The sequence below is a fragment of the Amblyomma maculatum genome, chromosome 11, assembly GCF_055883805.1.
Source record: "Amblyomma maculatum isolate TAMU_Amacu chromosome 11, ASM5588380v1, whole genome shotgun sequence".
NCBI classification, from domain to species: Eukaryota; Metazoa; Arthropoda; class Arachnida; order Ixodida; family Ixodidae; genus Amblyomma; species Amblyomma maculatum.
In genome coordinates this window covers 823,532-836,055 of record NC_139354.1, presented here as the reverse complement: position 1 = coordinate 836,055, position 12,524 = coordinate 823,532, and the positions used below count along the sequence as shown (strand labels likewise).

Here is a 12,524-nt window from a genome sequence, read left to right as displayed (position 1 = left end):
AGAAAAATGCTGTGAATATAAGCAGCCCTTGATACATAGCATTCATTGACTACGAAAAAGCACTTGACTCATCAGTCGAAACCTCCACAGTTATGCAGGCATTGCGAAATCAGGGTGTAGACGAGTTGTATATGAAAGTACTAGAATATACCTATAGTGGCTGCATAGCAACCATACTTCTGCGTAAAGAGATTAACACCATTCCCATAAAGAAAGGTGTTAGGAAAGTAGACACAATCTCCCAATAATATTCATAGTTTTGAAGAAACTTCATAAACCATTCTGTAATTCTCAGGTTGGATGGATGCACTATAGGAGCGTCCCCTTTGAAACTGGGTGGTAGCAGTTGCTATCATGCTCATTTTCCCCCTATATCCTAATTATTGTTTTAGATTGGTTAACTATAACAACATTCTATTTATTGATTTTTTGTTTCTACATTACTAACATTATGTCACTTTTCTGCTTTTAAGCTACCAATCTTCCAATCGTTTTTTTATCAGAGGCATCAACACGTGAAGGCGAGATCTTGTTGACTTGATGCTTAATGTTTTATTATCAGAATGGTTCCAGAGCAACCTGTAACAGGGGCCATGAAGACGTGCTTCCTTAAGCTAAGAGGAAAACAATTTCCAGGAAGCCTACTAAAACCATTCTGGAACTCTCTCGGGACGATAATTAGGTGACAGGAGGAATGCAAGGAGGAACTTAGAAATGGCTCCCAGTGGGTTGCAAAAAAATGTTTTTTCTTAAAACAAAAAAAAAACACTATATTTCGTCTGAGAAAAAAAAAAAATATATATATATATACTATAGCCACTCAACCCACAGCCTACGTAAGGATTTTCTCGTCAAATTGAAGCACCTAGATTTAATGATCGAATCGCATGCGTCTTGGAAACATAGAATCAATATTGTTTCCTTGGAAATAGGTTATAGCTGTCATGTTTTAAAATGTCCTGAGAATACATGGATCTATACTGCGCGTCCTCATCTTTCCATTATTGCAAAGAGACTTTTGCCACTGGACACGAAGAAGTACCTATAATACCATTTTAGCGGGGCAAATGAATTTTCAGGAGAAAAGTTCTATTCGTGTCATAAATTTCTGAAATGGCTCATGCTGTAGTAGGCCCATTTCGAAATGTAATCGAATATTCCCTTAGTAACGACCGTATATGCGATAAACAGCTCAGATAATAAATGAAGTAATACCAAACCAAGATCCGCCTCCCCTTTAAATAATAGATAAGATGAAGAATGACCTCCACTCACAATCAGTTTAACCTTCTTCCTTTTTTGAAAACTCTATTCTCAAAGACATTTGAATACACCGGTAGCTGTTATTAGAACGAGCTTCCTAGCGACGTCTAACCAACGAATAGTTTTCGAATCCTTAGATGATTTCCGCGACTGCTCGCGAATATGAGCGCGTTTGCGTTTAAATGATTTCGCTTTTGTAATTTGTAGTGGCCCCTCTGCGTTTTCTTCCTCTTGGAATGCGACGTATTGTGCTATTGGCGTACTATGCAAGCTTTCACTGTTCCAGCGACTGTACCTGTGTTTTATTTCACAAACTCTGCTATTTCTGCTCTGTTTCATCTGCGTTAGAACCCTTCCCTTGACAAAAATATTTTCCGTTCAGACACCTCGCAGTTTACGCTCTGAAAAGAAATAACTACAGGAAGAAGTATGAAAATCAGATAGGTCGCTTCTCCATTCCTCCCTCTGCTCTCCAAGTAAAGGACAAGGAGCAATCAGTTGTGATCTTTTGCTATGCTTTACACGTAAATTTCGTACCGCTTCGCTCGATGACACACATACGCCATGCTATGCAGACGCGCGCTGTACGTGTGTATTCAAGTTATATGCGTATAAATTCTTTCTTCACACTCAACAGCCCTCAAAGGGCACTCTGAATGTTTCACGCGAAGCTTTAGTCTGTCCAAGGAGCGATAAAAATTCGTTTCCCTACTCTCCGACGATATGTGTGCTTAGGTACCTTTTGTCTGATATTTTATTCTTGCCTTCTAAAGGCCAAAAGCCATGCGAAATGGGGTTACTATATTTGAAGCTGATGAGCGAATAACAGTGCTGCGTCAGGGACCACGAATTCAGGCATGAATTTAAAAACGTAGTATAAGAAATGATGGTTTCGGTGCTTTAAATACTGCCAAGGCCATAATAAATTGTTGAAGCGCCGCTACATGCATGGTGGCTGTACATAAATCAAGTACATGTAGTATTAACTTTGTGTTTAGCAACTATAATATTGGTAACACGACCTTTAGTTGACTCTTAAAGGTGAGAAACACATTGAACAGGTACTTTGGAAAGATTCTGCTCTTTTGTACATCAAAACATTGTGAAATGAATTGTGTATTTGCTTTAGTTTTTAACTCCGTGATCGTCCAAGTGTTCGGTAAACTGTTATCTCTGTGTGTGGTTTATGGAGTTTAACGTCCCAAAGCGACTCAGGCTATAAGATATGCCGTAGTGGAGTGCTGTGGAAATTGAGAGCACCTGAGGCTATTTAATGTATTCTGAAATTGCTCAGCACACGGCCGTCTGGCATTTGACCTCCATCGAAATGCGGCTGCTACATCTTAGTTCGCGAGCGCGCGCGCGCGCGCACGCGCGTGTGTGTGTGTGTGTGTGTGTGTGTGTGTGTGTGTGTGTGTGTGTGTGTGTGTGTGTGTGTGTGTGTGTGTGTGTGTGTGTGTGTGTGTGTGTGTGTGTGTGTGTGTGTGTGTGTGTGTGTGTGTGTGTGTGTGTGTGTGTGTGTGTGTGTGTGTGTGTGTGTGTGTGTGTGTGTGTGTGTGTGTGTGTGTGTGTGTGTGTGTGTGTGTGTGTGTGTGTGTGTGTGTGTGTGTGTGTGTGTGTGTGTGTGTGTGTGTGTGTGTGTGTGTGTGTGTGTGTGTGTGTGTGTGTGTGTGTGTGTGTGTGTGTGTGTGTGTGTGTGTGTGTGTGTGTGTGTGTGTGTGTGTGTGTGTGTGTGTGTGTGTGTGTGTGTGTGTGTGTGTGTGTGTGTGTGTGTGTGTGCGTGTGTGCGTGTGTGTGTGTGTGTGTGTGTGTGTGTGTGTGTGTGTGTGTGTGTGTGTGTGTGTGTGTGTGTGTGTGTGTGTGTGTGTGTGTGTGTGTGTGTGTGTGTGTGTGTGTGTGTGTGTGTGTGTGTGTGTGTGTGTGTGTGTGTGTGTGTGTGTGTGTGTGTGTGTGTGTGTGTGTGTGTGTGTGTGTGTGTGTGTGTGTGTGTGTGTGTGTGTGCATGTATTAAAGACAGAGGGAGTGAGATGAGTGAAAAAGAGGTTGGACTAAGTAGGAGCATGAATTATGGTATGTCCATTCCAATGTGCATGTACATTGGTATGTGCATTGGTGGCATAGTATGTGCCTTCACCTGTGAGTTTAATATGATTGGCATATCATTACATGCCGTCAAGTCGTTTCTTTTGTGCAGTAACTGTTGTTTATAAGTGATTGTTTTGCGAACATTCCATTTGCGCAAAACATGATAGAAGTTCGCTTCAACTTTGTGGCATCCTTCTCCATTGCCTATATTTGGACTGATTGTCACGTTTTTGTCACCGAGAGAATTAGTAGGCGTCGCTAAGCGACACCACCATCAGAAAGTTATATATTTTGGAATAATTATCAGTATTGTTAGCAAACGTAAGAGTATTCATGCCATTAGCATCAACGTCGCTTGAGCACTTGAGTCACGGTAAATTTAGCAAGCAAAGATAGTAGCCAATAACAACAAACGATCGGTTGGATGACTTACTCAATTTCGATATTTACCTAAGCTCAGAAAAACTTAATTTTTCTGCTGCTTTCAGAGATGCATAGGCATGTTCCTATTTATAATTGTAAAATGTTGGATTCGCATATATGCACATCTGAATTCAACGACCTGGAACTAGATATTTTTGTTTAAAGTGCTGCTTTTTCAGAAGCACCACTCAAAAGCGCTGTTAATAGGCGAGCAGGTCTCCATAACAAGTGGTGCATTCTCAGTTTCTCTTTTCCCAAAAGCATTTCAAGCAAAAACAACAGTGGCTAAGTGCAATACACTACAGTGTCGCCATGAAGACAACCATGATGAGCTGTTCCTTCTGTAAAGTGTTTGGCATCAGTTAATATGGGAACATCGCACGCAACCCTTTCCTTTCAGCAATTCTCCAGTTCCCTGGCTCCACTAACAGTATTTGTGAAATACCTTTTCAAAGTGAACAAGAAACCAGGAGGATTCAAGGCGACTAATCGATTTCACGAACCATGATGCTTTTTAGATATGCGGCTAAAGGAACGGTCGGAAAGACATGTTTTGGAGCTGTGATACATGCATCGCTACGGCTCGCCTCAAACCACAACGTCCCACAGTGGTGAGGATCAGAGATACTCTTAACCAGAGAAGTGTAGATAGATTTGTGTCGATGATATCCTACTCGTCTCTGTAATAGAACCTTCGAGTTGGGCAGCCGCGATAAAGAATTTTTGCCACTAGCAATGGCTGCTGTAATATTTCACTCGATAAGGCAGAACAGAATTGGCAATGATGAAGCCAGCGCAATATTTTTGCTGGATTACCCTGAAACAGTCATTCCCAGGTGGCTAGGAGAGGACGATCACCCAATGGAGGCGTCCGCCTATGATGGAGAGGTCGCGGTGAATCACCTTGTACTTGAGAGTGTGAGGGTATTTTTTGAGAAGTACTTCCCTCATTCTTTGTTGCACATTTTTTTAGTAAATTAGACGATGACGAAATTTAGGAATTTTTTGTTTGAAGCTCTTCTCGTTTTACTTACTGGTGATTATTCAGCTCTCTCTGGATCTTTGAATTTGCGCTTTCATATCCGTTCCAGATCATTAGAAAACAGTCCTTCTTAAATTTTTGTTGAGCACCGAACAAGACATAGTACTGGAAAGATTAGCAAAGGCTACGAAAGTAAACATAGTGCCCTAGAAACAAAATTCGCCATCGCATTGAAAGTGAAATTCTTCGATCTTGTATTAGCCCCACTTTCCGGATACCTTTTAGGCTAGCGCCTTCCTTGGTTCGTAGATGGTGAATGTTCGCACGAACTGAGATTTAAATACAAAAACTCTCTACCAGTAGTCGAACCACTGTCTCTCCGATCTCCAACTGAGCGTGAAAATTACTACACAACGCTGGGCGTTTTTTTGTTTTTTAATTTTGCATGAAAAAACTTCTGAGGTACACAGAAACTGTTTTACTCAACGCCGGGCTCGTGAGAGACTGATCGTAATACTCGTTGTCTAGCGTGAGGATGATGGAAGCGATAAGAATGACCATGCAGTTTGTGACAATGATAATGGTGGTAGTAGCGATCACGATGACGGCGCATTTGATAATGCTGGTAGTAGCGATCGTCATGACAATGATAAAGATAGGTTAGTGAAAACCTTGCTGCAAAGTGGCTTGCGCCATTTTCACTCACAGACTTAAACGCAGCCCTGTAATTGTTTTCACTAATTGATTTGCACCACTTTATTGGTGCAACGTTGGCATTTCTTATACCGGCAGCTGATTGTTGAGGTTTTTTCTTAGCGAATGCATCCGTGCTTGACTACGACTGACCAACAATGAAGAACACATGACGTATATATTGGTTGATGTTGAAAGGAACCTAATCAGAAGGCGTCGCATAGCCAAGCAGCCTGTGAGCGCCAGACGGCCCGTGAACGGCAGTAGTTTTCATAGCAAGGACTCATTCCCATGCAGAAAGAGAACAAAGTAGAGCGGGGAGAAAATGGACGTGACTCCCTGCCTCGGTTGGACCTTGGCTGTCCGCAGTGAGACAAGCCTTCTTCGCTTTGTCTCGGCGTGATCTTTGACTTCGAATAAGGGATAATGTAGTAAAAGAAGAAAATGAAAATGAATAGTAACAGATTTGCGCTCTTGGTACCATAAAACGTACACCGGTCCCTGCAGTGGTAGCCTTTCTCCAAAGTGCCGCCTTGGGAACACTACCCGAGCGCACTTGCGCCGTTTCGGCCTTGCGTGCTTCTTCCGTTGTTGTTATTGCTGCCGGTTTTACGTTCGCTGCGCTCTTTCGCGTCGCCGTCGTCCTACGGTCAGTGACAAAATTGTCCTGCCTAACCTCTGCAGAAGACGTAATTTTGCCAGACCTTTTAAATCAGGCCCCGCGAATTCCCTGGGGAAGGGTAGTTCTGGCTGCATCGGATTGGTCTTTGGCTTTGTCTCATTCAGACGGTGCAAAATAACGCAAGCCCAAGGCGAAACTAAACCAGAGGCTACGAGCAAAGTGTAAGAGCGCTAGGCGAAATTCATGATTTGTGCATGCAAGTGGCCACATTACGCTTGGTTATTTTAAGTTTTGAGGCAACATGCACGCTCTTGTTGACGGTATATCGCTATGCCGCACTCCGCATTTTCATTCGTACCGTTTGTATGTGCGAGTGAAGTTTTCTTGCGCAACAACTGCACGTAAAACGCCGATTCCAGGTGTGTGCATAAGACTTATGCAAGACGATATCAAGGAAAAAGGAGTCATTGAGGCCCGATGATGATATAATCCGCCCTAATGTTTTGTTGTTAGCAAACATCTTTAAGTTTTGTTGTAGACTAGCCTTCTCTTTTATTCTCAACCATCGCCCTAAAACTGTAGCAATACGCATAGAAAAGTAAACTGAATTAGTTCTGAAAATGATCTATCTTGGTAATAATGAAAGTGATGAAACACTAAATAAATAAGAGAATTTCAGCATAAGAGCTCTTGAAACAACCTTTCTTATTCGCTAATTTAAGTAAGATATTCTCGCGTGACAAAAGGAGTATATATGAATGAAATTCCTCAACGGCTGAAACGAGAAATACTGATGCGCGCTCGGTTATAAAGCTATTGCATTTGGAAGTAAATAATAAGAGGCTGGCTTCAGTGCACTGAAAAGGCCTCGGCCGGATTGCAGCCGAGAGACAGCACAGTGTCGATTTCATGCGTACCGACTTCGATAAGGACCCATGTGGGGCGGTCAAATTTAATTGTTTCTGTACAGGATTTGCAAAAAGCTTAGAGATGACAGTGGCAATGTAGCGCCTGTTCGGGCTCCCTGGCAAAAGTGACAACAGTTTCAAAGATGCTTGTGCGAAAACAGAGAAGATCGGGAAATCATTCAAAAAAAGCGATAGAATACGAGCGCTGCCACAGGAGCCTGTGCACGGCGTTGCAAGAACACGGTCATAGGAAAGGGTTCACTGCTATAATCTTAACTCTATCAGGACAGACACTCTATACAAAAGCACTGAAATGATGTCCTCCGAGGAAAGTTAAGAAAGCAAGTGGTACTATTTAATATTAAATCTTCTATCATCTTCCCAAGGGAGTTTTCAATATCGTCAAATGATCCTTCTCACACTTTGTACACTGTCGAAACAATCACTGTGCGAAAGTGTAGAGGCCACAGAGGGTACACGCACCAGCCGCGGCGCTGACATCGGCATTTTCATGGTGTATTTTACTCGCGTTATAGCACTCTACACTAACGTTGTAATGGCTTGTACTGCAGGACAATTTTGCTATAATAATCATATAAATCATTTCAAAGTTTCTCTAAACCTCCACCAGCGTAAAATATCTAAAAAACGCGGTATAATAATAAAAAAGAAAGAAAATAAGGGAGCCACTCAAGATATACCTTCAAGGATCTGACTCTCAACGGCTGTTCTAAGCGGCTGTCTTGACAGATATTTTTTTGGGTACATGAGCTACACAACCGGCTTACTCACTAATCTTTTATTTTCCCTATTGTTATGTCTCATATATGAGCGCCAGCAGACAGTCATAAGCTATTGCATTTTGTGAAAGACTACTCAACGCTGATTAAAGCCCGGGTTAACTAATCCGTATGAAAGTGCCTGAATGGTCTAGGAGCAACTTGTCCGACTGTGAACTCAAAGGGTTACTGGAAGCCTGTATTCTTACTATACGCTCCCGTCTAAAAGAGCAAATCCCCCAGACCTGCCATGTCATGTGACCTGACCTTGTCACTTCACATAACATGACGACCTATCCTTGCATGGGCATATAAACTGCCAACTATCACTTAAGACAGATAAGCTCATGCTTTTTTTCGCGAATATCGACGACACCATCAGCGCTGACATTGGCAACGCCGACCACGGCAATGCCAGATTTTTTGAAGGATGGTCTTCTAACGCTCTCCAGCTAAAGCAGGCAGCCACGAAATTGTGACAAAACCTAAGAACTCAGAGGGGCTGAACATTTGCGAAGCATATTTAACCATGAAAACCTAGTCATTACACATGCTTAAAGGTAATTGTGCGAACAATATTATAATATTTCGAAGTATAGGCGTTGGGTAGACCAATCAGACAAGTTTATTAACAAACGCTTCTATCCTCAGTGAAGAACTAAACTGATAGTGCATCTTACGCCATTCGTAAAAATTTCTGGTTCATATTGATATATCTCTGATCGAGTCCTCTGATGTTTACATTCCATCAAATTGTTATAGCATATTGCTCTCCCATACCAATTTTTGTGCGTATGAAAGAACTTAACAACTAATTAATATATACGGTAAACATCCACAGGGCTCTGGGAAAAATAATTCTACACTCAAAGTTCGCAAAGCCGTATCCGTCTACACACAGTGACTCTACCTCCATACTGTCCAGAGGCCAATACACCGTACACACTATATTGTCCTATTGTAATCAGGAAACTCTCGTTGCTCTCCAAGAAGTGCATGGACGCCTTTTGCTAGTCCAAGCTTATTATAACAACATTCTGCTGCATAAAAGCAAACCAATCGCTCGCATGGGTGTTTGCAAGTAGGACAATAATTAAATTTTCGGAAATCAAAAAGCACCCAACAAACCATTAAAGCAGTTCTACAGGGTCAAGAGAACCATAAGTGTTGATGCATGACACGTTATGCCCTCTATGTAAAAAAGCTGGGTCGTTATTGAAAAACAACATACACAGAAAGAAAACTTCTAATGCTTCATTTTTGAGGTAAGTGATCAGCAGTTCGTTTTGTCACAGAATCGTTAACCGTGAGCAGTTAACAATTATCAGATGCAACACAAAGGTACTGACGTTCTGTGAATGATAATGCTTCACAATGTTAGAAAATAACTAATAGAGAACATATTTAGGTGATTGATGCTTATGCCTTAAGGAAAAATGCATATGAAACATACGCATCGTATATCGCAGTATTTCTCAAGAAGTTCGAATACCACGTGCCTTACCTAGCGAAAGAGCTGCGGTCATCGACCATGGGGCTACAAAAGGGTGAGTACCCGAGGAGGGACGCCTTGCCCTCCATTTCGAATGTATGCTGTGAGTCGGGTCTTAACCCGGTGTCCATGGCGGGAAGCAACCTGTCACCGGGTAACTCGTTCGTCATTTCCTCCGAAACACACACTTCCGGCGCCAGGGGCGCCCACCACACGACGCCCAGGACGTCGTTTCGGCCGTCTTTAGGTCAACGCCTGGCCAGGGCCAACCAAATCGGTGTCGTAGCGAACGTGGTCGGGGCCTTGTGCCCTGGTCGGAGAAACCTTCGTTATCCTGAAGGATGGTCGTGGTTATCGCACGCAGACTGTCCTGGACGGCCGTGTTTCACCTGCATTGAAGAAAGCGAGATGTGTATCTATGCAACCATCACATAGAAGCAAGCAAACGCATCACACTCTTCTAGTTTCCTGTATGCAAGCATCCCGTAATTTGCAATGACAGCCGTTGCTAAACATTCACTGGTAGCGTGGAAGCAGTTGTCAACGAAAATGCGATGGGTTAGACACAAGTAACAACTATGGGTGAAGGAATTACTACAATAATGAAAACAAATAATTTATTTCCAGGTCTGGTAGCCTACAGGCACATCCGGAGCATCCATGGTATAAGTGGCAGTAGTTAAGAACCTAGAGAAAACATAGCATTGTTGGCTTGTTGCCCAAAACAGAAACATATTGACACTGTATGCTCATCTTCTTTTTTTAACCTTTGTTTTCTTAGACATAAGTTAAAACAAGCTCCTTCCGACGTCAAACAGCTAGCATATAACACCATGATTAGACCTAAACTTGAGTACGCGTGCACTGTTTGGGATCCACACACTAAAACTAACATTATTGTTCCCGAAATAATTCAACGCAAGGCTGTTCGGTTTATATTTTCAAAATATCGCAGCACTGACTCACCATCTACCCTAATGCTTAAACATAACATACAGTCCCTTGAATCTCGGCGCAGATTACACAGGCTAAAATTCCTCTTTCTACTAAAAAATAATAAATTATCAATGGCTCCTGATTTGTATCTTAAACCGGCATCGTCTAGGGCAACAAGAAATACACACACCGAATCACTAACACCTTACTTTGCCAGAACTAACATATCCAAATTTTCTTTTTTCCCGCGCACCATAACCGAATGGAATAACCTGCCATTATCATCCATTCAGGACTTTGATTCCTTAGAAAAGGCCGTGCATTGATTTGCTGTCTTGCTTGTACTTGTGTAAAACCTATGACCCGAAATTATGCCGTCACTGCAAGTAGTCCTATATTTTGAAAAAAAATAATCCTAATATGGTTAAATAATAAAACTCAAGTTCCTCCAAACAAAATAAGACACCTGCTGCTGCCGGCAACATAATTCAAAATGAGGCCCTGATTTGGATATTTTAATACAGATGGAATTTGCGCTTCACTAACTTCTACCAGTCTTGCATATGGGCACCTTTAGTAATCAATGAAACCAATTATGTAGAATGCACATCCATGACGAGCTATTCTGATTATTAATCAAAAAGCCATCACCACGCTAGAAGCTAAAATGCGTTTATGTGCCATTGCGTCACTTTGTGAGAGAGCTCGTGTCTCCGTTTATTTCGAAATAATTTTTGTTGCTCACTTTTCTGTAACCGACTAAAAACATTGGCAGAGGCAGAAGCGCGCTAGGTTGCGAAAGCATCCTTAGCAGTAGGCGGCGTCGTAGTCATGCGCACCGCCGTCTCTCACGGACGGCGCGAGGCGGTCGCCGCTTTATACAGCTGTATAACGTCACAATACCTGTGGCGCTCCTGGCGGAGAGAGTGGGAGTTAGGCCGCCGTTCATGCGCAGCGCCGTCTTTCACGGACGGCGCGAGTTGGTCACCCAGCTTTGAGGCGTGACGTCATAACACCTGTGGCGCTCCTGGCGGAGAGAGCGGGAGTTAGACCGCCGTTCAGGCGTACCGCCGTCTCTCACGGACGGCGCGAGTTGGTCTCCCAGCTTTGAGGCGTGACGTCACACAGAGGTCATGCGAAAGGTCATTTCATGTGCACCGCCGTCGCACCGCAAGGCTTGAAAGTAAAAGTAGTATTGCTTTCGCAATAAAAATGAGAAGGGTTCAATGCTGCTGAACCGCAAATGACGCGAAAGCATTAGCTGCGGGTGACCGAGTGTTTTTCTCGTTAGTTTTCTTCTTCGTCTTCATCTTCTTCTTCTTCGCGGCTGTTCAAGGTCCTTCGTGACTGCGGCCACGGACTGTGCGACGGGTCGAAACCTGGCGTGGTATTGCTTTCGAAATAAAAGCATTTGATGTACCCACTCTAATCTCCCCCATAAACCCGAATGCAGTTTATATAAAATACTTCCGAGAGCGCTGCAGAATCTGCACTGGAGAAATTCGACAGCCTCAGCCTTGCTGCTACACAAGGTACATCGCGTGCCCCTTGTATACCTTTTTCTAGCAAGGACGGTGCTTATGTCGCACAGTAGAAATTTTCTTCCCTTGGCGCGCGCTCTTTGCAATGGTTTTGGAAGTGAAGTAGTGTTGGTAGAGTCGTCAGCACAGCTTTCCAGAATGCTGGAGTGCGGTGTGCTGCGGAGTAAACAAAGTGAAATATTGACTTCGCTGCTCTGTAAGCTGCACAGTGCAACTGTCAGTGCAAAGAGTATGCCTACGTGATTTCGTTTTAACGTCATCATTGTCCCTAGAACCGGGCCCCTGCTCTAAAATTTCCCTTTGCGCGACAGATCGGTGTTCGAGCGCTCTAGACAACCGTGCAGACGACGGTGCAGCATCGCTCGTCGTCGCGCCCCTTTTGTTGTCATGGAAACGGCAGGAACACTAGACAAGGAAAACTCATCTCTGCAACTACGGAGACGGCGGACACTGCAAATACGCAAGTAAACCCTCACGTAGTTGCAGTCCGCTAGATAAGATAGAACGTGGATGCTCGTGAGGCATGAATTGCGTGAGCCATGCCTCCCAAAAATATTTTTCTTGTAAAACGAACAATGTTATTGTTCTTGTGACTGTAAGAAGAAGGAGAAGAAAATGCACGGGCCTGCTGCTGGCTCTGTAGCTGAGCCACCCCCGCTGCCTCGTGTGGACAGAAGAGAGAATAGAGGAGAAAGAAAAAAATTACGAGGGACTTTATCGACTGAAGTCGGAGTGCCGCATTCTGCTGCGCAACCGGCACTAATTAAGAACTTAATTAGTAAGCATTCATTAGTCATTAA

General features: G+C 43.2%; 1 protein-coding gene across 1 annotated transcript in view; it reads right to left on the bottom strand.

Annotated features, from left to right (window-relative positions):
- LOC146172637 (potassium voltage-gated channel subfamily KQT member 1-like) overlaps positions 1 to 9,612 on the bottom strand; it is a 199,384-nt gene extending 189,772 nt beyond the window's left edge. Inside the window, exon 1 of the mRNA XM_084585629.1 lies at positions 9,260 to 9,612. Coding sequence (XP_084441755.1) covers positions 9,260 to 9,417 — 158 coding nt within the window. The 5' untranslated portion in view covers positions 9,418 to 9,612. The remainder of the gene's footprint in view (positions 1 to 9,259) is intronic.
- Between the last annotated feature and the right edge of the window lie 2,912 nt (positions 9,613 to 12,524).